The sequence below is a fragment of the Acipenser ruthenus genome, chromosome 16 (genome assembly GCF_902713425.1).
Source record: "Acipenser ruthenus chromosome 16, fAciRut3.2 maternal haplotype, whole genome shotgun sequence".
Classification (NCBI taxonomy): Eukaryota; Metazoa; Chordata; class Actinopteri; order Acipenseriformes; family Acipenseridae; genus Acipenser; species Acipenser ruthenus.
The window spans coordinates 20,116,505-20,143,463 of NC_081204.1; the positions used below are offsets into that span (position 1 = coordinate 20,116,505).

At 42.1% G+C, this 26,959-nt stretch overlaps 1 protein-coding gene across 1 annotated transcript in view; it reads right to left on the reverse strand.

Moving 5' to 3' along the window:
* Positions 1 to 297: 297 nt before the first annotated feature.
* Positions 298 to 26,959, reverse strand: part of LOC117412616 (5-hydroxytryptamine receptor 2A-like) — a 192,231-nt gene continuing 165,569 nt past the window's right edge. The window contains exons 5-6 of the mRNA XM_058989010.1: positions 6,997 to 7,197; positions 298 to 2,602 (exon numbers count right to left, since the gene is read on the reverse strand). Of these exons, the coding sequence (XP_058844993.1) occupies positions 1,764 to 2,602; positions 6,997 to 7,197 (1,040 nt within the window). The 3' untranslated portion in view covers positions 298 to 1,763. The remainder of the gene's footprint in view (positions 2,603 to 6,996; positions 7,198 to 26,959) is intronic.

Sequence of the window (26,959 nt, forward strand, 5' to 3'; positions counted from 1 at the left end):
CACAAAAAAGTCCATAATGTCAAAGTGAAAAATAAAATCTACAAATTGTTCTAAATTAATTACAAATACAAAACCAGAAAATAATTGATCAGTGGCAAAAACTCCTAATTAAATCCATTTTGATTCCATGGAAATGTGGAACAGTCCAAGGGGGGCGAACGCTTTTGAGAGCCACTGTAGATACACATATGTAGATGGATCCATGTACATAACAATACAAAATAACACATTTCTATAGAAAGGTCTTCAGTTTTAAATGCAGTATATGAGCAGAGCCAAGAACTTCTCGAGGAAACATTTTAACAAACTTTCTTTAATAAATTAATAGCAGCACAACAAAACATAGAGCAGATGACTGTAAACAAACAATGACACTGTTGCAGTGTTTAAATGTTCACAAAAAATGTGATGCTTTGAAATAGTGAGAAAGCTACAGTGTCAGACAGCTCTGCTAACGACTTAAAGACATGGATAACATTAATAACATATCAATGCTTCAATAATATTTACATGAAAAGTATAAACACTTCTAGCTCTTGTATATACACACTCCCCTGGTACTGCAATGTGCATGTGATGGAAGAAATAACCAGCTAATTAGTACAGTAATACCTACATTATTTGAAAGTGGGGCTTGTAGAATCATCTGTTTTTACTGCATCGTTGATTGATCATTCAGTATTAAAAATAATGTTCTAACAAGACTTTACTGCACTTTACCATCACTTGACCATAAAACTCAACTGTCTACAATGTAATCAAAGTATCCCATACTCTAATTGTTGAAATGGAATCCTGGAGGGCATGCACCTGCAGCTTCAGAGCAGCCCAGGTTAACGCTGCTTGAATTGAATCCTGGAGGGCAGTGCACACACAGCTTCAGAGCAGCCCAGGTTAACACTGCTTGAACTGAATCCTGGAGGGCAGTGCACACACAGCTTCAGAGCAGCCCAGGTTAACACTGCTTGAGGGTCCTTTGGGGTCCTTTGATTAGTTTGTTCTTCTTCTGCCACTGCTAGTGTCTTGTCACAACATGGAATAGATAGAGAAGGAGTTTCTAAATTGACACTGCTGGTGTTCTTTTGAGCTTGTGAATAACTATTTCTTTTGATTCCCTTCCACTAGAAATGTTCAGTCCTCAATTCAATTGTTCAGTTGTATCATTACATGTGGTGCCTTAAATCATCCATGTTTATCTTTGACAACAGTGATGCTATCCTGCGCTGAAGGATGGGGCAAAAGCAAAAAAAAAAAACAGGAGTTTATTCCGGCAGTATTTGAGACAGGTGAGAACTACAATAATCTATAACACCACAAGGGGGCACTACGTTCCTAGAAATCCGACCATCTGAAGTACTGTAGGAATTTGAAAGACAGGATTTGATCTGCAAGGGGCTAGAGGGAGGGCCTAGGAGGACAGGGTTACCAATGCAGCCTGGTGCTACCCAGTGAGGGTATTGCTAATGCCTTTAAAACATGCACACCTCATCCCAGATAGCACACAATCCCTGTGTGCTATCTGGATAATGTACCCTGATACAGATCAAAGTTTTCCTCACTATTTTCCCATAAAGACATTACTACAACAATCAATACTATTAATTATTTATGTGCTCAAAATAATGGTATATAAAAAAAAAAAACTGATACAGTCTGTGATGTCTGTCATATTATGCACTGTACCCAACACACTGTCCAGCGCTTGGTAGCAGTTACTGAAATGTTGTCTATTACAATGGGAAGTTATTCCACAGTGAATAAGATTACACACAGCTGATTTGGTCACTGATGACGGTGCAGCTGTTAATAGATACTTCCGAGGTACCTGGTTGCATTTCCAGCGCATCGTCAGTGTCGTCCGGGTCCATGCTGTTCAGTTCATTCCCGTTTCTGTAGCTGAGGTTGATGCCTTTCTCGTAGATGGCGGCAGTGAGGCTGTGCGGCTGCTGCATGCAATGCAGGGGTGTTTTACTGTTCTTGTACTGGCAGCGAATATAATTGGAAAACGCCCGGCGGTAGGTTTTATTGAAGAGGGTGTAAACCAAGGGGTTGACCCCCGAAGAAATGTAGCCCACCCACGCAAACACATTGAGCAGCTCCCCAAGGAGCTCTCCGTCACAGGCTCCTTTGCAGAGGACAGACATGACGTTAGTGATGAAGAACGGGCACCACATGAGCAAGAACAAAAAGAAGACCACTCCCAGAACCTTGGAGGCCCTGCGCTCGTTCCTAATGGCCTGCATCATGCCTTTGCGGCCCGTCCTCTGCTCTCTGCTGAGGGGAGAGTTTAACTGGGAAGGCATTTCTGGGCTGTGTATTATGGATATGTCATCAGAGGGAGTCTGGCTGGCATCCTTCTTTAGACAGCTCAGGCTGCTTCTTCTTTGCTGTTTAGGGTTCTCTTCGTGTAAAAACACAGTGGCCTGTCTCTGCAGAACCTTAACTGTCAGGCAGTATGTGAACACCATGATGATGAGGGGGATGAAGAAAGCCACAAAGGACCCGATGAGAACAAAATTTTCTTCGTTAAGGACGCAGCTTCCGTTAACAAAAACTTTGGATTCGTCGTGGAGGCCTATGACAGGAATGGGCATTGAAATACCTGTTGCAAAAACAAGAGGAAAAGGCAAATTAGTCATTTTGAATAAGTGCTTGTTTCATGGCTGTTTGTGTGTTCAACAGTTCAGAACAAGCTACGTATTTATCTGAAGACAAATCATTTTGCCTCAAACCCACTTGGTTTGGGGGTCCATCGCCTGGCCGTTCGGACGCGACAGCAGACCCTCTTGGTTGACGATGGGGTAACTGAAGGAAGGTGGAGACTCAGAGATGTAGAGGGATGGTGAAATGAATGAACTTAAATAGGGGTAAAGTGACACAATGTGTGTAACTGAAGTTAAAAACATTTAAACAGTCATGTGAAGATAGCTTGGATCTCAATGTGTAGCTGTGGTAAACAAGTTGTCACATTCAATACGCACAAATCAGAAAGTATCTCAAAGCACTGTATCTCAAGGCACTGTACAATACAAAGCAAAGAAATCACAATTTCTATTAGGATCCCAAGGCATGTCACATACACAAAGCTGCCAACAATTAGTCCAGTGAATTACAAAACAGCAATTAAAAAAGAGATTACAAAAGTGGTTTTAATTGTAAATCATTTGTATCAATATAACAACATTGAGTTAAAACAAAAAAAATACAATTGGAATTTTAAAAAAGGACAAAAGAATATTTCAGTTTAGATTCTAAAATAGGAACACTAAAATAGAAACGTTATTTCATAAAAATAAGTTTTCAATCTTGACTTATAACCAATAAGAGTCCTGTCTTCCCTGAAAAAACACATCAATTGAATGTGTTATTGAATGTTCCAACAGAACAGTGAGGTTTTTTTTATTTTTATTGAATCCAACCTTCTGTGTATTATAGCACAGGGATGTCAATCAAACCCAGTCCTTTATGAATATGACCACTGGAACACCAGTGTAGGCAGAGAATTAAATATAAGGCTGGAAAATTCCATGGACATTCATTTTTTAGAAAGATGTCTAACTATGTGTGAATCGGTCAGAAGTGGAGCTTGATTTTTAAAAGAATAGAAAGCAACAAAGAGCTGTCCAAGCATGGTGCCTACAGGTAACTGATTGCCAGTAACCGCTACTGAAAAAGCATTAGAAGTCTGACAGTGTTTTGCAGACATGGTTGAAATAATGTTACCGATGTCCTTGTCTATTAAAGCTCATGCTTTGTGAAGTGTCACAAGCCATCGAAGGGAAGAGTGAGGGAACAGGTTTTTTAAAAGGCCTGTGACTGTTCCTATTACATAAAACACTTACTCATGTTCCGTGGAAGAGGCAGTGGCACGGTCCAGTGAGCGTGGACTGGCAGGTTGCACACAGTAGGGATTGCAAGGTAGTTATGGGACAGACTGAACAGTGAGCCTACAGCTCCACAGCTGCCTCTCAGAACTCAGCACTCTGAACAGTGACAGTACAGCTCCACACATCTGTCAGAACAGCACTCTGAATAGTGACAGTACAGCTCCACACCTCTGTCAGAACTCAGCACTCTGAACAGTGACAGTACAGCTCCACACCTCTGTCAGAACTCAGCACTCTGAACAGTGACAGTACAGCTCCACACCTCTGTCAGAACTCAGCACTCTGAACAGTGAGCCTACAGCTCCACACCTCTGTGAGAACTCAGCACTCTGAACAGTGACAGTACAGCTCCACACCTCTGTCAGAACTCAGCACTCTGAACAGTGACAGTACAGCTCCACACATCTGTCAGAACAGCACTCTGAATAGTGACAGTACAACTCCACACCTCTGTCAGAACTCAGCACTCTGAACAGTGACAGTACAGCTCCACACCTCTGTCAGAACTCAGCACTCTGAACAGTGACAGTACAGCTCCACACCTCTGTCAGAACTCAGCACTCTGAACAGTGAGCCTACAGCTCCACACCTCTGTGAGAACTCAGCACTCTGAACAGTGACAGTACTGCTCCGCACCTCTGTGAGAACTCAGCACTCTGAACAGTGACAGTACAGCTCCACACCTCTGTCAGAACTCAGCACTCTGAACAGTCACAGTACAGCTCCACACCTCTGTCATGATATATATATATATATATATATATATATATATATATACAGTACTGTGCAAAAGTTTTAGGCAGGTGTGAAAAAATGCTGTAAAGTAAGAATGCTTTCAAAAATAGACATGTTAATAGATTATATTTATCAATTAACTAAATGCAAAGTGAGTGAACAGAAGAAAAATCTAAATCAAATCCATATTTGGTGTGACCACCCTTTGCCTTCAAAACAGCATCAATTCTTCTAGGTACACTTGCACAAAGTCAGGGATTTTGTAGGCATATAGTCAGGTGTATGATTAAACAATTATACCAAACAGGTGCTAATGATCATCAATTCAATATGTAGGTTGAAACACAATCATTAACTGAAACAGAAACAGCTGTGTAGGAGGAATAAAACTGGGTGAGGAACAGCTAAACTCAGCTAACAGGGTGAGGTTGCTGAAGACAGTTTACTGTCAAAAGTCATACACCATGGCAAGACTGAGCACAGCAACAAGACACAAGGTAGTTATACTGCATCAGCAAGGTCTCTCCCAGGCAGAAATTTCAAGGCAGACAGGGGTTTCCAGATGTGCTGTCCAAGCTCTTTTGAAGAAGCACAAAGAAACGGGCAACGTTGAGGACCGTAGACGCAGTGGTCAGCTAAGGAAACTTACTGCAGCAGATGAAAGACACATCATGCTTACTTCCCTTCGCAATCGGAAGATGTCCAGCAGTGCCATCAGCTCAGAATTGGCAGAAAACAGTGGGACCCTGGTACACCCATCTACTGTCCGGAGATGTCTGGTCAGAAGTGGCCTTCATGGAAGACTTGCGGCCAAAAAGCCATACCTCCGACGTGGAAACAAGGCCAAGCGACTCAACTATGCACGAAAACACAGGAACTGGGGTGCAGAAAAATGGCAGCAGGTGCTCTGGACTGATGAGTCAAAATTTGAAATATTTGGCTGTAGCAGAAGGCAGTTTGTTCGCCGAAGGGCTGGAGAGCGGTACACGAATGAGTGTCTGCAGGCAAAAGTGAAGCATGGTGGAGGTTCCTTGCAAGTTTGGGGCTGCATTTCTGCAAATGGAGTTGGGGATTTGGTCAGAATTAATGGTCTCCTCAATGCTGAGAAGTACAGGCAGATACTTATCTATCATGCAATACCATCAGGGAGGCATCTGATTGGTCCCAAATTTATTCTGCAGCATGACAATGACCCCAAACATACAGCGAAAGTCATTAAGAAATATCTTCAGCGTAAAGAAGAACAAGGAGTCCTGGAAGTGATGGTATGGCCCCCACAGAGCCCTGATCTCAACATCATCGAGTCTGTCTGGGATTACATGAAAAGAGAGAAGCAACTGAGGCTGCCTAAATCCACAGAAGAACTGTGGTTAGTTCTCCAAGATGTTTGGGCCAACCTACCTGCCGAGTTCCTTCAAAAACTGTGTGCAAGTGTACCTAGAAGAATTGATGCTGTTTTGAAGGCAAAGGGTGGTCACACCAAATATTGATTTGATGTAGATTTTTCTTCTGTTCACTCACTTTGCATTTTGTTAATTGATAAATATAAACTATTAACATGTCTATTTTTGAAAGCATTCTTACTTTACAACATTTTTTCACACCTGCCTAAAACTTTTGCACAGTACTGTATATATATATACACACATACATACACATATATTACTGTTCCCTTAGTGTTCTTATAGCAACTACTCAAATATTGTCTTTAAGTCTGTGTTACTCAAATATGCGGTTTGTAAATCACTGTTAAGGTGCGTTGCCTATTAGTTCAGGAGCTGCTCTTCGGTTCTAGTTGCCTTCCATAGACAAATATAATAAAGACTAGATGAGCGTCTTTATATCAGTAACCATCCAGAGAGCAGTACAGATGACTAGCTGGCACTGGTCCTTATTAGAAAGACACATTTGGCTTGCCCGTGGTTTGAGATGACATGCGCCATTAATTCATACTCCCGATGTGCCCATAAACCAGGGGTGTCAAACTCAGCTCCTGGAGGGCCACAGTGTCTTCTGGCTTTCGTTCCAACCAAGCTCGCAATTACTTAATTGGTCTAATTATTTGATTAACTGGACACATTTAGCACTTCTCTTCAGGCCTAAAAATGTTTTATAGGTTGTATACCTTGAATCAAGAGCATTTTTTAAATCATCAACTGTAAAAGACTGAAAAAATAAAGAACATGTCCATCTGAACAAATAATTAGATCAATGAAGTAAATTGAAAGCCCAAGTTGGAATGAAAACCAGAAGACCCTGCGACCCTTGAGGACTGGAGTTTGACACCCTGCCATAAAGGTTTCATTCTTCACCCTGTGGATCGAGCTTGTGCATATAAAACAAAAAGCAATCCTTTTAAGAATGAGGTATTTACCAATGGATATGGTCCAGACCGCAGCGATCTTCATCATAGCCTTGGTGCGCGAGTTGAAGCGGCTGTGCTCGATGGGGTTGCGTATCGCCACATAGCGATCCAGAGAGATGGTGCACAGATGCATGATGGACGCAGTGGAGCACAGCACATCCAGATAGATCCAGATGGGACACAATGCGCTGGGCAGAGGCCAGGCATAGTCTGCAACACAAAACAGAGTTCCGGAGTTAGACATTGTTTACGGAACACTCATCAATATCAGATCCCTTTTGTCATGGAATGTATTGGCTTCAGCATGTCTGCTTGTTAGCTGTATAAGGAAACATCTCCTGTAAAAGTGAAGGTGGTGTAGTAGGGGCTGAACTGTTTAACTCTTTAAGCTCCAATTGAAAAGTTTCAGTGATCTTAAGGTTGTATATGTTAGTTTACTGGTCTGCTGTTGAGTGGAATTACCTGTGCTAGAACAGTTATGTAAATATCCATCTTCCACAAGACCCTTCTAATAATCATAACTGCGTCCTTCACCGTACGTGAAAATAACAATAACAATACATAGTAACCAACAACATTATCATAAACTGCAGTCTTTTTCAATCTAGTCAGTAATAATAGGACTAGAAAGTGAATCGCATGATTTGGTCAGTTCTGTTTCTATGATGAGCAGGTATTCTGACATATATTTAGCGCTCTGTTTTTTAAGTTTCCTCTTTTCTAGATGCATTGATGCTTGATAAACTGTCCAAAACATTCTAGGACCTGTTTCCAAAAGCAGTTTGTAGAACGTATGTGCGCTGAAGCTTCAGTAGCTAGTGTACCAATAACCGCGACACGCTCAAATTACATATACTGTCTGGGATCTGGATTTCCCTTTTTTAAAACTTTACCACAGTATTTTTTGAGTTTTCCAATGCTTTCCCATGCATAGTAACTATCTGTGCTTTACAATGCTTGCCTATGATTAAACATTCAAAACAGTGACCAGAATTATCCTGGGTTTAAAAGGCATGTTGTATGCAGACAGGCTCAAAGAATTGAATCTATTCAGTCTTGAACAAAGAAGACTACAAGGCAATCTGATTCAAGCATTCAAAATTCTAAAAGGTATTGACAATGTCAACCCAGGGGACTTTTTCGACCTGAAAAAAGAAACAAGGATCAAGGGTCACAAATGGAGATTAGATAAAGGGGCATTCAGAACAGAAAATAGGAGGCACTTTTTTACACAGAGAATTGTGGGAGTCTGGAACTAACTCCCCAGTAATGTTGCTGAAGCTGACACCCTGGGATCCTTTAAGAAGCTGCTTGATGAGATTCTGGGATCAATAAGCTACCCAAACGAGCAAGATGGGCCAAATGGCCTCCTCTCGTTTGTAACCTTTCTTATGTTCTTATGTAAAATTACAGTTGTTGCTCTACATCTACATCAGCCATACAAAGAAGAATATTTATTATTCCAAGTGAAACAACTGAAGAAATAATCTAAAATCCAGTAGCTGTTTCTTCATTTGTTTCACCTTGAATAGTCAACTAGCCCAATCAACGGCAATGCTCCTCGATTGTCAGCAGCAGATTTCTGTAGAGTTGTGATGGGGAGCCCTCCCCTTGTGCCTATTTAGTTATTTATGTATGTATTTCATTTGTATTATATTATTATTTATGTATAGTGTATTTGTGTGCGGGCGGACAAAGCCGTCCTTCCGTATTATTATTATTATTATTATTATTATTATTATTGGAGACCGGTGAAAAAGACGCTGTCGTAAAATGTAGTGAGCATGGATGGGGGTAAATTCCCCATCCTAATAAAACCCGTGGGAATGTGGCTGGAGCCTTAATGAGGTAATTTATTAATGGGTAGTTAAGGCTCCAGCCACAGATATAAAAGACCCACTCCCGGCTCATGAGAAAAGAGTTTAGGAGAGAGTTAAAGAAAGTAAGAGCAAATGCTACCAACCAGCGAACAAGGTACTCGTTTGTATAACATAATTATAGTGTGTGTTATTTTACTTTGGCCCGTGTGCCCTTTTGTTTATTATTGTGTTTTTGTTTAAACTGTTTGTTTATTTTTTTGCTTAATAAAAAGCTGAGTGCTACTGTGTTCAGTTTAGCCCCATACGTTCTATTGTTTTTGGTTTCATTTCCTGGTCTGACGGCACCACCTACACGCTCCACTCAAGCCATCCTTTCACAAGAGTGAAAGATCAGTTCATGCAGCACTAACTACCCAGCTGTGTTACCAAGTAACACAAGCTGTCCACTCTGCATTGGGCATTGGAAGATACTGCAGCTACCGCACCCAGGAGCAGATCATCATGCTTATCAGTACCACCCATTGGAGTACATAAGCAATGAAAATCAACATACCGGCACTGTGAATAATTCATTGAATTACAAACACAGGCATTCTCTCAATTAGCGTCTGCGTCACATGTCCCTTAGCTTAATGAAAGATATAAATCTGATATTGTAAAAGATCTACCAATGTCAAGGGCATGGAATCTGGAAATTTTATATTAAAACATAATATTTGATCTACATAATTGCACATCAGTGTGTTTTTTTTTAATTATTTGACAAAATATGAAATCATATTCATGGCATTTGTCTTACAGAGTGTCTGCATGACTCTCTATATTGATTGACTGTACAGGCTAGAAGAAAAACGGTCTCCTAGACTGGGCTTACTTTTCAGAGTTCATCAAGGACATCAAGGACTTGCCATCAGTTTCAATGGAGAAAACAAGAATAGAAATCAAGCCAGACAATGCTGCTCTTTAATGCTGCCTTAAGTCTCTTCAGGGCATGGCATAATTGGGCCCATCCACTTGCTGCTGCCACTGATGTTGTTAAAATACCACCAGAAATGAGACACATTCAAAACAGAGCTTAAATTCCAAAATAATGGCGGCCACCAGTAATGACATCCAAATGAACAACACTTTGGTGCACTGATAAAAAAAACTGACTTTGGCGCAACATGACAGGAGTTGTGACAGAACACCCAACACCTATTATACCTTATTGCAGAATGTGACTATATTCATTGCAAAAAATGTAATTACATAGAGAATAGCTATGGTTTAAGATTGAAGCCAGATAAGTCAGGAAATGCCATACCACCTGTAACTCAGCTGCATCCACGCTAGACTTTTAGCACATTGTAGATTCTGAGATTTAATTTAAAACCTTAGCAACAACACCTTTAAAAAGGAAAAGTTCCACTAAACAATGATAAGGGGAGCAGTGAAAATCCATGTTCAATCACATTTTCACTGCTCCCCTGATCATCTGATGCTGAATGTTAATATGTTTCATTAAGGGTGGTTTTAAAATTCATTTTGCTACTTCATTAGCTTCAGTAAGATTTCAATTGACACTCCTCCCTGGTGACAGTGATACAGGGAGATGTCTGGATGTTTGTTTTAACTACAGTAGATCTTGAGAATCGCTCATTCACTGTGATGAAACTTGGCATAGGTACTCATTAGCACAAGTGCTTGTCAGTATCCACATCTTTGTCATTATCAGTATCCACATCTTTGTCATTGTCACCTACTTCTGGATGCGTTTTAGCCTCTAATTAGCTTGGCTTATGAAGGAGACAGAACCATTTCCCTAAATTTGAATAAACTTTGCATGGACACTTGTTAAAAAAGGTTATTCCATATAGTGTGTGAGTGTAGCTCATGCTGACATACTTTTTCACGCCACTGACACCTGGTTGACTGAACTACTGAAGGCTGTATTTTGGGAACCGCTTGCCCCAATTTAATTCATCTTTGCATTGACTTTTAGTGAAGCAATTTATTGCACATGTCGCTCACAGTAATATACTTTTTCACACTTTTTACACCTGATAGGCTGAGCTATTGATGGCTATGTCTTGGTTTGCCAGAGTTTGTAGGTAATTATTATGATATAATCTACATGCTGTGGATGTAGGTCATTAATTATAACAATACGTGTAATGTGTTATTTACATCCTTGATTGGGATACCTGGTCATTATTGCTCAGTTAAACTTTTAAGATTTTCACTGCTCCCCTTATCATTGTTTAATGGAACTTTTCCTGTGTTGTTGTAACCTCTGCCTTTTTCACTGCTACTCTTATCATTGAATGCTACTCTGCCCATCACAGCTCAGTATCTATGATAAAAGTCTAACCTGGATGCAGCTGATTCATGGGTGGTATGGCATTTCCTGTCTTTTGTGGCTTCAGCTGCACCATTGAAGAGAATTTAATTGTCATTTTATGTAAGAGACTTCCTAACTTTTGTGGCTTCAAACTTAAACTAGAACATTTTTTTTTTGTAATGAATCGAATATAATATATGGAGATTAGATAAAGGGGCATTCAGAACAGAAAATAGGAGGCACTTTTTTACACAGAGAATTGTGAGGGTCTGGAACCAACTCCCCAATAATGTTGTTGAAGCTGACACCCTGGGATCCTTCAAGAAGCTGCTTGATGAGATTCTGGGATCAATAAGCTACTAACAACCAAACGAGCAAGATGGGCTGAATGGCCTCCTCTCGTTTGTAAACTTTCTTATGTTCTTATGTTCTTATAATGCAACATATCTAATGTGTATAAGTGGCTGACTCTAGGGAAAGCAAATTGTGTAAAACGTTAAGTTTGCAAATCTGTCACTTTGTCTTATTGTTTTTTTTTCTTCCATTGAGTCAAAGTCGACTGCTATGTTCTGCATTTTCATTACAGTCTTTGACTTCATTTTGTGGCCTCAGCTTTTGTGTTTAAAAGCAGGACTTGCAGTAAAAGCCCATTTTCAGGATGCATTTGTGTCCAGAGCTACAGCAAATGGTTTCGTTTAAATCTTTTTTTTTAAAGTAGGAAGAAGTCCAGGAGATTCATGCTGACATTAACCCGCCCCAGGCCAGCTTCTCTATACAAATCTGACACCTCAGCTCTCTTTCTACCTAGTAAAACAAACAGTCCTGAAGCGTGCAGGGCAGAGGGGTATCCTTGAGTGTTGACTCTACAATGAGCAGAGAGGATCTCACTAAGCGTCCACTGCCTGCAATTTACTCAAGAGACCGATATTGTAGGGATAACTGGTGTTTAGATACTCAATTAAAGATAATTAATTAATGTGTGTAAAGTTTTAATTAATTTAGCCCTCCATAGTTACAAACTTCTCCTAAATGAGTTAAAGACCACAAAGGAAACAATTGCACAAAAAAACATGCAACACAGTTGTATCTTTTATACATTTTTTAAAAAAAATCAAAATACAGTACACAAGAAGAATATGATTCATATCCAAATAGCATAAATCAGCACATTAAGCTCAGTAAGTAATAATAGTCAGGTATTATCACATTTCCAGTGTAAATATTAATTACATGTGAAAGCAAGCATTTGTTAATGAATTTTCTATAATTTGTCTTTTCTATAAAAACTAATAATACTCTTAGGTCAGCAAATACAATAATATGAATATGCAAGCAGAATAACTTTGAGTAAATATGAGTCAGCAAATATTTCAATAAAATCCTGATGAATTCTAATGAACAGGGTATTAAGAAATTGTACTTAATTATTTATCAATCTGTTGTTAAATAGATATGTCCTCCAATTAGAATTCACAGCTACAACACCCATTAATTTATTCTTTAAACAGCTCCAGCACCTCGTATTCCATTTCATAGATCGCTTTGTCATTATTCTAGTTGTTTGGCTGCTAAATTATATTCATGAAATATTAAAACTAACTCTTTTGTTATAAAGCAAAGTACGACACAACCCTTTTACATTTCCCAAACATCAACCTTTCTGTACATATACATTCCCCAAGTATAGTTTCTGTAATTCTCTGTGCTTTAGTTCAATTGGAGAAAATACTTAATTCAGATTGCAGCGTTGATATAGTGTGTGATGACTCGGTGGAGTGTGTCCTTTCAGGCTTTGTTTAATGAGAGCAGATATTCTTCCGAATTGACCATTCTGAATAGGCCATTCAGTCCATTTATGAATTATTTAATTGTTCACGTTCCTGTTTTTCAAGGGCGATCCCAGAGCTCTTTTTAAGACCTTTAACAATATTTAAGTTTTCCTCCAGGTTTATTGAATCATTCAGGGTGTTTTCGAGATGTTATTTGCAGCTGGCAGTTCAAGTTGAAAAGCTGCTCTTCATTTTTCTGACTGACTAGTCAAACTCAGAACAATTAAAAATCTTTTTCCTTGTAACCATGACTTCAGACTCACAAACATATCTTATTACTTTCAATAGCTCGACTGATCAGCTCTGGAATTCTAGGGAGTCAATCTTGGATGAGCATGGGCCTCAAACTATATCAATGTTGCTATGGCAACTTCATTTTTATCACACATTGCAGGTGCTAACGTTCTGATTATAAAGCTGTTTGACCCTTTGTCTATTTGTATGATCCTACATTATGATGAGACTGTGGATTAAATAGATCAAGTCATGCTAAGATAATGCCTCAAGAATTTGACACATTTACTACTTGTTCTCACACAGCTATGGTTTAGTTCAGCATTGTGTGATATGAGCGTTATCTGATGTAATGCTTTGTGTGTATTTTAACCCTTTCATGAATTGTGACCTCATATGGGAATGGATACAAAAAAACTATCTTCTAGCCTTTTTATGGGGAAGAGAAAAATGCATAATAGCCTCACATACAGTAAGGATGCAATTTTCCCCATATAAAGCAATGGAAAGAAATTGAAAATATTTTCAATGTGTCAGATTATTCCCCCTGATTTGAATGTGACCACACCACTGTAACCCAACATCTCCATTCCCACTATCTGCTCTTTCTGGTGAAACTAAGCCACAGATAAACCCTGGAGTTGAGGGTTCAGCTTGACTGGTTTCAGCCTGGCCTCTTCTGTCCAGAACTGAATCAATAATATCTAAAGTGGGCATTAACTGCAAAACACAGTATGCAACCTTTGCATAGTTAGATGTTGAAATGATCTACCTGGCAATTATCCCTTATACATTATCCACTACACATTCCACAATGTCACTTATTCTGAGTCAATGTCGTATGCAGACAGGCTAAAAGAATTGAATCTATTCAGTCTTGTACAAAGAAGACCATGCGGCGATCTGATTCAAACATTCAAAATCCTAAAAGGTATAGATAATGTCAACCCAGGGGACTTTTTTGACCTGAAAAAAGAAACAAGGACCGGGGGTCACAAATGGAGATTAGATAAAGGGGCATTCAGAACAGAAAATAAGAGGCACTTTTTTACACAGAGAATTGTGAGGGTCTGGAACCAACTCCCCAGTAATGTTGTTGAAGCTGACACCCTGGGATCCTTCAAGAAGCTGCTTGATGAGATTCTGGGATCAATAAGCTACTAACAACCAAAAGAGCAAGATGGGCTGAATGGCCTCCTCTCGTTTGTAAACTTTCTTATGTTCTTAAGTAAATATCACTTACATTTAAAGACATACAACTGATCTTCTTCCCACTTAAAATCTCTTTGAGAAAAAAGCAGAACATTTAGAGGTATGCATGCAGGTAAATTGCTGTACAGAAAGCACTGTGCATGTGTACAGCTTTCTTATGTTTTCCATTATTACAATGTGTTGTAATTGACTTAAAATACTTGTTACGCATGTATTTATAAAGTTCTATATATTCATGTTTTATGTTATTTGTCATCTCTTGATCTACCCCCCCTACTATGTATTGTATTCACCTGACCTCAGCACCATGTTACTGGATCCTCAGCTGATGCACTATCCTTGAACTATTGCACTACTATTATATAAATGTATATACATTGCTGTCATCCTAACTTGTTGCATTTTAGTAGTATAATTTGATCTTACTGTAAACCATACTGTATTTAAATATTGATTTCGCATTATAACTCTGTACTGCCCTGTAACACCTGTAAGTCACCTTGGATAAGCAGGCGTCTGCCAAATAAATCAATAATAATAATTGGAAGTTGATATTTTGGGGGAAGGATTATTGAATAATTGCCGTCGCAATCCCAGTTGTAATCCTACCCTCCACCTCCCCAACTTCCACCTTAATGCAGGCAGATGGGGGGTAGGGGAGACGTGGCTTCGTCACGGTCCACCCTGCTGACCTGGCATCGTCAGATCAGTTCCTCTTTCAGAGGGTGGTGGCTTCATCACGGTCCACCCTGCTGACCTGGCATCATCAGATCAGTTCATCTTTCAGAGGGTGGTGGCTTCATCACGGTCCACCCTGCTGACCTGGCATCGTCAGATCAGTTCGTCTTTCAGAGGGTGGTGGCTTCATCACGGTCCACCCTGCTGACCTGGCATCATCAGATCAGTTCGTCTTTCAGAGGGTGGTGGCTTCATCACGGTCCACCCTGCTGACCTGGCATCGTCAGATCAGTTCATCTTTCAGAGGGCGTGGCTTCGTTATGGTCCACCCTGCTGACCTGGCATCGTCAGATCAGTTCCTCTTTCAGAGGGTGGTGGCTTCATCACGGTCCACCCTGCTGACCTGGCATCGTCAGATCAGTTCATCTTTCAGAGGGTGGTGGCTTCATCACGGTCCACCCTGCTGACCTGGCATCGTCAGATCAGTTCGTCTTTCAGAGGGTGGTGGCTTCATCACGGTCCACCCTGCTGACCTGGCATCGTCAGATCAGTTCCTCTTTCAGAGGGCGTGGCTTCGTTATGGTCCACCCTGCTGACCTGGCATCGTCAATCAGTTCCTCTTTCAGAGGGTGGTGGCTTCATCACGGTCCACCCTGCTGACCTGGCATCGTCAGATCAGTTCATCTTTCAGAGGGTGGTGGCTTCATCACGGTCCACCCTGTTGACCTGGCATCGTCAGATCAGTTCCTCTTTCAGAGGGTGGTGGCTTCATCACGGTCCACCCTGTTGACCTGGTATCGTCAGATCAGTTCGTCTTTCAGAGGGTGGTGGCTTCATCACGGTCCACCCTGCTGACCTGGCATCGTCAGATCAGTTCCTCTTTCAGAGGGTGGTGGCTTCATCACGGTCCACCCTGTTGACCTGGCATCGTCAGATCAGTTCCTCTTTCAGAGGGTGGTGGCTTCATCACGGTCCACCCTGTTGACCTGGCATCGTCAGATCAGTTCCTCTTTCAGAGGGTGGTGGCTTCATCACGGTCCACCCTGCTGACCTGGCATCGTCAGATCAGTTCCTCTTTCAGAGGGCGTGGCTGCTTCTTCTCCCCTTAACAGGCGGGACCAGAGGCCAAATAGTCCATAATCACTACTTCACCATACCCATACAAGCAGTCATGATCCTGACATTAAAGAATAATCTAATCAATAATCAGTCAATAAAGCAATTGATTTAGATTTGTTTCATCTACTTAGTGACTGGGCTGCCTATTGTCATGGGGACCCTGGCAGCTGCACACTACTCTTAAGCTCTCTGCTTTATTGATCACAAATTTATAGAAAAGAATACAAGCTACAATGTATTGGACTTCATGCAGGGCACATTGATTTTCAGATTAAGTGCTCTTAGCATCAGCACCTGGGTTCTAATGGTACAGTTTATACTGAGGCAAAAGGTTCACTGTTGTGTAACTCAGATTACAATCAATTTCTATTTGATCTCTTTTCACTTTGAAAACATAAATGCACCTGAAGTGCCAGACTAATGCTCTGAACGTGGGTTTCGCATCAGCAGCCCTTTAGCCGGTCTGAAATGCAGATTCCACTTGGTTTTCATAAGGCTGATTTCTGAAAATGGGCAGGCTCTTGTATCCTATTTTGCTAAAGAGTCACATTAATTACATTATTTGTATAACAGGCTAGAATGTCTGTGTATGTTACCTAACAGGACTAATCTTTAATGGAAAGTTCAATAGAAATATTCAGCCCCAGTTGTGCAGTATCTGAAGATCACAGCATATTCATTTACGATACAATGCAGTGTACTGTCCTGTACCTTCAGACTCCCACTTACAATAATACGATTTTTGATTGCCATTTAATAATACAAATGCAAAGCAAATATATTTATCACTGTACAGCTATTAAAACGGCATGCTATTCATCTTAATTTTATTAAAACTATTACATTAGAATGGATATCTAATTTTGTTTATTTTTGTAAAAATGTTGATACTCGCTTGAAGAATGACTGTGCAACAAGCATGCAAGTTAAGTAATTGAAAGCACTCAATCAGTGGCATGGCAAATTTGCCTCCAACACGGGTGCTGCTTGGAAGCAGTTTGCTGTTTTATTCAAGGCAGAATGGGGAGCAGCACTGTTAATATGTTCTGTTGTGTTTTCATGTCTTATTGAGACTCGGCACTGTTTGCAGAAGCCATTGACTGTGTCTCCTGGATCAGCAATTAGCCATCCTAAAAAAAGAAGTCTACTTAGCTATTTACTTTCATTGTTTAAGATGCACACTATTACATTATTTATTTTCAAATACAATGGAAACTGAAAAATATCAGCATAAATAAAAATCTATTTTTTATTTAAAAATAAGCCATTTATAAGGGAGTTACTCGTAATCACGTTACATTTTAAGGGCTCATTTTTTTATTAACAAGTAGCTTTCTAATATATTAAATATTTCCTGTTTTTTCCCTGATGTTTCTTTCCCTTTAAGAATTCGATTGATCCCTGCTAGCCATTTAGAAGTCAAATTTGTTTAATGTACGTGTTTTTGTGCATGCAGAGTGAAGAAACTGCATGCAAATGAGGGTGCAACATTTTAATAAGCGATTCATCTATAATTTAGAATAAATGCAGGACATAAATTTGTGTGCTACTCTTACTGTGATTTCATGTTAAAAAAAAAAAAAAAACTACACAAAAAGCCCTGCAGCGTTTTGCTAAAACCGCCCAAAAATTATTTACTCCTGCGAAATGGAATGAAAAACAGCACAATTTTGCTGAAAAAACGCCCAGTTGTCAGCAGGGCAGCTGACATCCCACGAGCCAGACGGAAGGCTCTCGCGGGCCAAATCCGCCAATTGAAGAACGCTGGTATAGGCCATCTCTTTAAAGTCAGTATTATATTATGTATATATTAATTGTATAGGTTGCTATATTTATATATAACAATAGATACACAATATATAAATATTCTGTTTGCTTGGATTTCAAATGTTGGCCAAAAATATACTTTTTAATACATATATATCCTGCATATATTGTCTTTTTGTCTTTAAACCAGCAGTACTCAGTAAGATAGACCCAGAGGGCTTTGGGTTTTTCCTACTGCTCAGACTGTCCAAGACAAATCTACAAATGATACAAGACCTGAGACCCGTCCCCTGGCTGCCCAATCCCAACTGAAATAACTAATCGTTAAAATATAGTGGCACACCCATCAGAGGCCACAACATGAACACAATGTTGCAGAAACAGCAGTGCTGTAGGGGAATATTTCTAAATTTACATTGTTGCATATACTTCAAAATATTACACTGTAGCAACACCGAATGCACACTTTTGTTATATTATATACATTCTGTTAAATACATGTTGTTAATGTATCCAAGCTCACAAGCATGGCATTGTGTGCGGAGTGCATGTTATACATTTGAATAATTGTTCAGTAGAGTGGAACTATAATGTGCTTGTGTTTTGAAGTGTATGCATCATTTTCTGAGAAATCAACTGGGAATGTCATTTCCATGGATGTTTATGCAATTTAAAAAATGTAAAAGGAGGCAAATTTCTCACTTATTCTTTCATTGAAAATAAAGCGTGAACAAATATAGTCCACTGTTACAAATAGCTTTGTTACTTAAACTGAAACAGTTGCTTTTGTTATTGTATTAATACACTACCTCTGGAACAAAAATATTAAAATATTTCTTAAAATAACCACCACACTTTGAAGAGTTGAATCTCTTAATCTTTTAACCCACAATGCAGTCGCAGGTCAGTGAAGTGGAGCTGAGACAGGGATCACTCTGCTAATCCCATTGGTCGGTTCTGAATCCATGCCACTGGGGCTGGGATTCAAAGAGCTCCCTGCTGCACCGCATTGTGTCAGAGCTCATTCCTGACAGTATAAACACCAGGCTGTCCTGAGACACAACACAGGGGAAGTACAGTACACACACCTGCTTTCCTCTTCTACTCCTATTCGCTGTTATCACTTTCTTGAATTCCAACTTTATTGGATTCTACCTTTGTGTGTCCATATTTTACATTAATTCACTCACTGAGATATTTACCTACTTTTCAAACTTTCCTAAGCTGCATTGCACCTTACCTTCCTACGTACAGCTATGGCCAAACGTTTTGCATCACCTAGAATTGTAGGATTGAGACATCATTTAAAAAAATAATAATAATATGAACATAATTTTGTTATTTTATTTAACATAATTTAATCAAAGAAACTACAAAATGATATCGCAAAAGTCTACCGGAAGCCATAATAGTAGTACAGTATTTGATGTTTTTCTATTTTTTGGCAGTTTTTTTATGACTATAAAAAATTCAATAGGATAACGTTAACATTATTCAGCAGGTTTCATTCACAAAATGTGTTAATTATATAGGGAGATGCAAAACCTTTGGCAATAGCTGTATGTGACGAACAGTACCTAGTAATTGATCTATTCAATTGTAACCATTGGGTGTTGTTCGGGGAGCAGAAGCAGGGGCTTCTCCCAAGTTAATACAGCCATTCTATCAATTAACCTCCCTATTTAAGCCTTGGATCGAACACTTATTCTCTGTCATGTTTTTTGTGTTTGTGTATTGTCACGCAGCACTGCAGACTCCACTTGTCGTTTTCATTTCTGCTGTCTGTGCTTCCTTATGCGACGCCAGGCTTTTGCTTACATTTGTTACATTTTTCAGTGATTTGGTTGTGAGAAATGTTTATAGGAGCGGTTCTCCTGTTTGTTTTAAGTTGCATGCGTTTTGTTTGTGATCTCTGCCAAACCTCTCCTGGTTTCACAGTGCCCGCTTATGCTCTGCCGTGCTGTGTGTTTGTCAGCCGTACTCCGTGTTCTCAGCCCTGTTCCGTGTTTGTCAGCTCTGCTCTGTGTTTGTCAGCCCTGCTCTGTGTTTGTCAGCCCTGCTCTGTTTGTCAGCTCTGCTCTGTGTTTGTCAGCCCTGCTTTGTATTTGTCAGCCCTGCTCTGTGTTTTGTCAGCTCTGCTCTGTGTTTGTCAGCTCTGCTTTGTGTTTGTCAGCTCTGCTCTGTGTTTGTCAGTCGTGCTTTGTGCTTGTCAGCTCTGCTTTGTGTTTTGTCAGCCCTGCTCTGTGTTTGTCAGCTCTGCTCTCTGTTTGTCAGGCCTGCTTTGTGTTTGTCAGCTCTGCTCTGTGTTTGTCATCTCTGCTTTGTGTTTTATCAGCCCTGCTCTGTGTTTGTCAGCTCTGCTCTGTGTTTGTCTCCAGTGCTCTGTGTTTTTCAGCCAGCTCTGCTCTGTGTTTGTCAGCTCTTCTCTGTGTTTGTCAGCACCTGCTCTGTGTTTGTCAGCTCTGCTTTGTGTTTGTCAGCTCTGCTCTGTGTTTGTCAGCTCTGCTTTGTGTTTGTCAGCTCTGCTTTGTGTTTTGTCAGCTCTGCTCTGTGTTTGTCAGCTCTGCTCTGTGTTTGTCAGCCCTGCTTTGTGTTTGTCAGCCCTGCTCTGTGTTTGTCAGCTCTGCTTTGTGTTTTGTCAGCACCTGCTCTGTGTTTGTCAGCTCTGCTTTGTGTTTGTCAGCTCTGCTCTGTGTTTGTCAGCTCTGCTCTGTGTTTGTCAGCTCTGCTTTGTGTTTTATCAGCCCTGCTCTGTGTTTGTCAGCTCTGCTCTGTGTTTGTCTCCAGTGCTCTGTGTTTTTCAGCCAGCTCTGCTCTGTGTTTCTCAGCTCTTCTCTGTGTTTGTCAGCACCTGCTCTGTGTTTGTCAGCTCTGCTTTGTGTTTGTCAGCTCTGCTCTGTGTTTGTCAGCTCTGCTTTGTGTTTGTCAGCTCTGCTTTGTGTTTTGTCAGCCCTGCTCTGTGTTTGTCAGCTCTGCTCTGTGTTTGTCAGCCCTGCTTTGTGTTTGTCAGCCCTGCTCTGTGTTTGTCAGCTCTGCTCTGTGCTTGTCAGCTCTGCTTTGTGTTTGTCAGCTCTGCTCTGTGTTTGTCAGTCGTGCTTTGTGCTTGTCAGCTCTGCTTTGTGTTTTGTCAGCCCTGCTCTGTGTTTGTCAGCTCTGCTCTCTGTTTGTCAGGCCTGCTTTGTGTTTGTCAGCTCTGCTCTGTGTTTGTCATCTCTGCTTTGTGTTTTATCAGCCCTGCTCTGTGTTTGTCAGCTCTGCTCTGTGTTTGTCTCCAGTGCTCTGTGTTTTTCAGCCAGCTCTGCTCTGTGTTTCTCAGCTCTTCTCTGTGTTTGTCAGCACCTGCTCTGTGTTTGTCAGCTCTGCTTTGTGTTTGTCAGCTCTGCTCTGTGTTTGTCAGCTCTGCTTTGTGTTTGTCAGCTCTGCTTTGTGTTTTGTCAGCCCTGCTCTGTGTTTGTCAGCTCTGCTCTGTGTTTGTCAGCCCTGCTTTGTGTTTGTCAGCCCTGCTCTGTGTTTGTCAGCTCTGCTTTGTGTTTTGTCAGCACCTGCTCTGTGTTTGTCAGCTCTGCTTTGTGTTTGTCAGCTCTGCTCTGTGTTTGTCAGCTCTGCTCTGTGTTTGTCAGCTCTGCTTTGTGTTTTATCAGCCCTGCTCTGTGTTTGTCAGCTCTGCTCTGTGTTTGTCTCCAGTGCTCTGTGTTTTTCAGCCAGCTCTGCTCTGTGTTTCTCAGCTCTTCTCTGTGTTTGTCAGCACCTGCTCTGTGTTTGTCAGCTCTGCTTTGTGTTTGTCAGCTCTGCTCTGTGTTTGTCAGCTCTGCTTTGTGTTTGTCAGCTCTGCTTTGTGTTTTGTCAGCCCTGCTCTGTGTTTGTCAGCTCTGCTCTGTGTTTGTCAGCCCTGCTTTGTGTTTGTCAGCCCTGCTCTGTGTTTGTCAGCTCTGCTTTGTGTTTTGTCAGCACCTGCTCTGTGTTTGTCAGCTCTGCTTTGTGTTTGTCAGCTCTGCTCTGTTTCTCAGCTCTGCTCTGTGTTTCTCAGCTCTGCCCTGTGTTTGTCAGCCCTGCGTTGTGTTTGTCAGCCCTGCTCTGTGTTTGTCAGCTCTGCTTTGTGTTTTGTCAGCTCTACTTTGTGTTTTGTCAGCCCTGCTCTGTGTTTGTCAGACCTGCTTTGTGTTTGTCAGACCTGCTTTGTGTTTTGTCAGCTCTGCTCTGTGTTTGTCAGCCCTGCTCTGTGTTTTGTCAGCTCTGCTCTGTGTTTGTCAGACCTGCTTTGTGTTTGTCAGACCTGCTTTGTGTTTGTCAGCTCTGCTCTGTGTTTGTCAGCTCTGCTCTGTGTTTGTCAGCTCTGCTCTGTGTTTGTCAGCCCTGCTCTGTGTTTGTCAGCTCTGCTCTGTGTTTTGTCAGCTCTGCTCTGTGTTTGTCAGCTCTGCTCTGTGTTTGTCAGCTCTGCTCTGTGTTTGTCAGCTCTGCTCTGTGTTTGTCAGCTCTGCTCTGTGTTTGTCAGCCCTGCTCTGTGTTTGTCAGCCCTGCTCTGTGTTTGTCAGCTCTGCTTTGTGTTTTGTCAGCTCTGCTCTGTGTTTGTCAGCCCTGCTCTGTGTTTGTCAGCTCTGCTTTTTGTTTGTCAGCTCTGCTCTGTGTTTGTCTCCAGTGCTCTGTGTTTTTCAGCCAGCTCTGCTCTGTGTTTTGTCAGCTCTGCTTTGTGTTTGTCAGCTATGCTTTGTGTTTTCTCAGCTCTGCTCTGTGTTTGTCAGCTCTGCTCTGTGTTTGTCAGCCCTGCTCTGTGTTTGTCAGCTCTGCTCTGTGTTTTGTCAGCTCTGCTCTGTGTTTGTCTGCTCTGTGTTTGTCTGCTCTGTGTTTTGTCATCTCTGCTCTGTGTTTCTCAGCTCTGCTCTGTGTTTGTCAGCTCTGCTCTGTGTTTCTCAGCTCTGCTCTGTGTTTGTAAGCCCTGCTCTGTGTTTGTCAGCTCTGCTTTTTGTTTGTCAGCTCTGCTCTGTGTTTGTCTCCAGTGCTCTGTGTTTTTCAGCCAGCTCTGCTCTGTGTTTTGTCAGCTCTGCTTTGTGTTTGTCAGCTCTGCTTTGTGTTTTGTCAGCTCTGCTCTGTGTTTGTCAGCTCTGCTCTGTGTTTGTCAGCCCTGCTCTGTGTTTGTCAGCTCTGCTCTGTGTTTTGTCAGCTCTGCTCTGTGTTTGTCTGCTCTGTGTTTTGTCATCTCTGCTCTGTGTTTCTCAGCTCTGCTCTGTGTTTGTCAGCTCTGCTCTGTGTTTCTCAGCTCTGCTCTGTGTTTGTCAGCCCTGCTCTGTGTTTGTCAGCCCTGCTCTTTGTTTGTCAGCTCTGCTCTGTGTTTGTCAGCTCTGCTCTGTGTTTGTCAGTCGTGCTCTGAGTTCTCAGCTCTGCTCTGTGTTTGTCTCAGGTCTGCTCTGTGTTTTTCAGCCCTGCTCTTTGTTTGTCAGCTCTGCTCTGTGTTTTGTCATCTCTGCTCTGTGTTTCTCAGCTCTGCTCTGTGTTTGTCAGCTCTGCTCTGTGTTTCTCAGCTCTGCTCTGTGTTTGTCAGCCCTGCTCTGTGTTTGTCAGCTCTGCTTTTTGTTTGTCAGCTCTGCTCTGTGTTTGTCTGCAGTGCTCTGTGTTTGTCAGCCCTGCTCTGTGTTTGTCAGCCCTGCTTTGTGTTTGTCAGCTCTGCTTTGTGTTTTGTCAGCTCTGCTTTGTGTTTGTCAGCTCTGCTCTGTGTTTGTCAGCTCTGCTTTGTGTTTGTCAGCTCTGCTCTGTGTTTGTCACCTCTGCTTTGTGTTTTGTCAGCCCTGCTCTGTGTTTCTCAGCTCTTCTCTGTGTTTGTCAGCTCTGCTCTGTGTTTGTCAGCTCTGCTCTGTGTTTGTCAACTCTGCTTTGTGTTTGTCAGCTCTGCTCTGTGTTTGTCACCTCTGCTTTGTGTTTTGTCAGCCCTGCTCTGTGTTTCTCAGCTCTTCTCTGTGTTTGTCAGCTCTGCTCTGTGTTTGTCACCTCTGCTTTGTGTTTTGTCAGCCCTGCTCTGTGTTTTGTCATCTCTGCTCTGTGTTTGTCAGCCCTGCTCTGTGTTTGTCAGCTCTGCTTTGTGTTTTGTCAGCTCTGCTCTGTGTTTGTCAGCTCTGCTCTGTGTTTGTCAACTCTGCTTTGTGTTTGTCAGCTCTGCTCTGTGTTTGTCACCTCTGCTTTGTGTTTTGTCAGCCCTGCTCTGTGTTTCTCAGCTCTTCTCTGTGTTTGTCAGCTCTGCTCTGTGTTTGTCAGCTCTGCTTTGTGTTTGTCAGCTCTGCTTTGTGTTTGTCAGCTCTGCTCTGTGTTTGTCAGCTCTGCTTTGTGTTTGTCAGCTCTGCTTTGTGTTTGTCAGCTCTGCTCTGTGTTTGTCAGCCCTGCTCTGTATTTGTCAGCTCTGCTTTGTGTTTGTCAGCCCTGCTCTGTGTTTGTCAGCTCTGCTTTGTGTTTGTCAGCTCTGCTCTGTGTTTCTCAGCTCTTCTCTGTGTTTGTCAGCTCTGCTTTGTGTTTGTCAGCCCTGCTCTGTGTTTGTCAGCTCTGCTCTGTGTTTGTCAGCCCTGCTCTGTGTTTTGTCAGCTCTGCTCTGTGTTTGTCAGCCCTGCTCTGTGTTTGTCAGCTCTGCTTTGTGTTTGTCAGCTCTGCTCTGTGTTTCTCAGCTCTTCTCTGTGTTTGTCAGCTCTGCTTTGTGTTTGTCAGCCCTGCTCTGTGTTTGTCAGCTCTGCTCTGTGTTTGTCAGCTCTGCTTTGTGTTTTGTCAGCTCTGCTTTGTGTTTCGTCAGCTCTGCTCTGTGTTTGTCAGCTCTGCTCTGTGTTTGTCAGCTCTGCTCTGTGTTTCTCAGCTCTTCTCTGTGTTTGTCAGCTCTGCTTTGTGTTTGTCAGCCCTGCTCTGTGTTTGTCAGCTCTGCTCTGTGTTTGTCACCTCTGCTTTGTGTTTTGTCAGCCCTGCTCTGTGTTTCTCAGCTCTTCTCTGTGTTTGTCAGCTCTGCTTTGTGTTTGTCAGCCCTGCTCTGTGTTTGTCAGCCCTGCTTTGTGTTTGTCAGCTCTGCTCTGTGTTTGTCAGCTCTGCTTTGTGTTTGTCAGCTCTGCTCTGTGTTTCGTCAGCTCTGCTCTGTGTTTGTCAGCCCTGCTCTGTGTTTGTCAGCTCTGCTCTGTGTTTGTCAGCTCTCCTCTGTGTTTGTCACCTCTGCTTTGTGTTTTGTCAGCTCTGCTCTGTGTTTCTCAGCTCTTCTCTGTGTTTGTCAGCTCTGCTCTGTGTTTCTCAGCTCTTCTCTGTGTTTGTCAGCTCTGCTTTGTGTTTGTCAGCCCTGCTCTGTGTTTGTCAGCCCTGCTTTGTGTTTGTCAGCTCTGCTCTGTGTTTGTCAGCTCTGCTTTGTGTTTGTCAGCTCTGCTCTGTGTTTCGTCAGCTCTGCTCTGTGTTTGTCAGCCCTGCTCTGTGTTTGTCAGCCCTGCTCTGTGTTTGTCAGCTCTGCTCTGTGTTTGTCACCTCTGCTTTGTGTTTTGTCAGCTCTGCTCTGTGTTTCTCAGCTCTTCTCTGTGTTTGTCAGCTCTGCTTTGTGTTTGTCAGCTCTGCTCTGTGTTTGTCAGCTCTGCTTTGTGTTTGTCAGCTCTGCTCTGTGTTTCGTCAGCTCTGCTCTGTGTTTGTCAGCCCTGCTCTGTGTTTGTCAGCTCTGCTCTGTGTTTGTCAGCCCTGCTCTGTGTTTGTCACCTCTGCTTTGTTTTGTCAGCCCTGCTCTGTGTTTCTCAGCTCTGCTCTGTGTTTGTCAGCTCTGCTTTGTGTTTGTCAGCCCTGCTCTGTGTTTGTCAGCTCTGCTTTGTGTTTGTCAGCTCTGCTCTGTGTTTCTCAGCTCTTCTCTGTGTTTGTCAGCTCTGCTTTGTGTTTGTCAGCTCTGCTTTGTGTTTGTCAGCTCTGCTTTGTGTTTGTCAGCTCTGCTCTGTGTTTGTCAGCTCTGCTTTGTGTTTGTCAGCTCTGCTTTGTGTTTGTCAGCTCTGCTCTGTGTTTTGTCAGCCCTGCTCTGTGTTTGTCAGCTCTGCTCTGTGTTTTGTCATCTCTGCTCTGTGTTTGTCAGCTCTGCTTTGTGTTTCTCAGCTCTGCTTTGTGTTTGTCAGCTCTGCTTTGTGTTTGTCAGCCCTGCTCTGTGTTTGTCAGCTCTGCTCTGTGTTTGTCAGCTCTGCTTTGTGTTTGTCAGCTCTGCTCTGTGTTTGTCAGCTCTGCTTTGTGTTTCTCAGCTCTGCTCTGTGTTTGTCAGCTCTGCTTTGTGTTTGTCAGCTCTGCTTTGTGTTTTGTCAGCCCTGCTCTGTGTTTGTCAGCTCTGCTCTGTGTTTGTCAGCCCTGCTTTGTGTTTTGTCAGCTCTGCTCTGTGTTTGTCAGCCCTGCTCTGTGTTTGTCAGCTCTGCTTTTTGTTTGTCAGCTCTGCTCTGTGTTTGTCTCCAGTGCTCTGTGTTTTTCAGCCAGCTCTGCTCTGTGTTTTGTCAGCTCTGCTTTGTGTTTGTCAGCTCTGCTTTGTGTTTTGTCAGCTCTGCTCTGTGTTTGTCAGCTCTTCTCTGTGTTTGTCAGCCCTGCTCTGTGTTTGTCAGCTCTGCTCTGTGTTTTGTCAGCTCTGCTCTGTGTTTGTCTGCTCTGTGTTTGTCTGCTCTGTGTTTTGTCATCTCTGCTCTGTGTTTCTCAGCTCTGCTCTGTGTTTGTCAGCTCTGCTCTGTGTTTCTCAGCTCTGCTCTGTGTTTGTAAGCCCTGCTCTGTGTTTGTCAGCTCTGCTTTTTGTTTGTCAGCTCTGCTCTGTGTTTGTCTCCAGTGCTCTGTGTTTTTCAGCCAGCTCTGCTCTGTGTTTTGTCAGCTCTGCTTTGTGTTTGTCAGCTCTGCTTTGTGTTTTGTCAGCTCTGCTCTGTGTTTGTCAGCTCTGCTCTGTGTTTGTCAGCCCTGCTCTGTGTTTGTCAGCTCTGCTCTGTGTTTTGTCAGCTCTGCTCTGTGTTTGTCTGCTCTGTGTTTTGTCATCTCTGCTCTGTGTT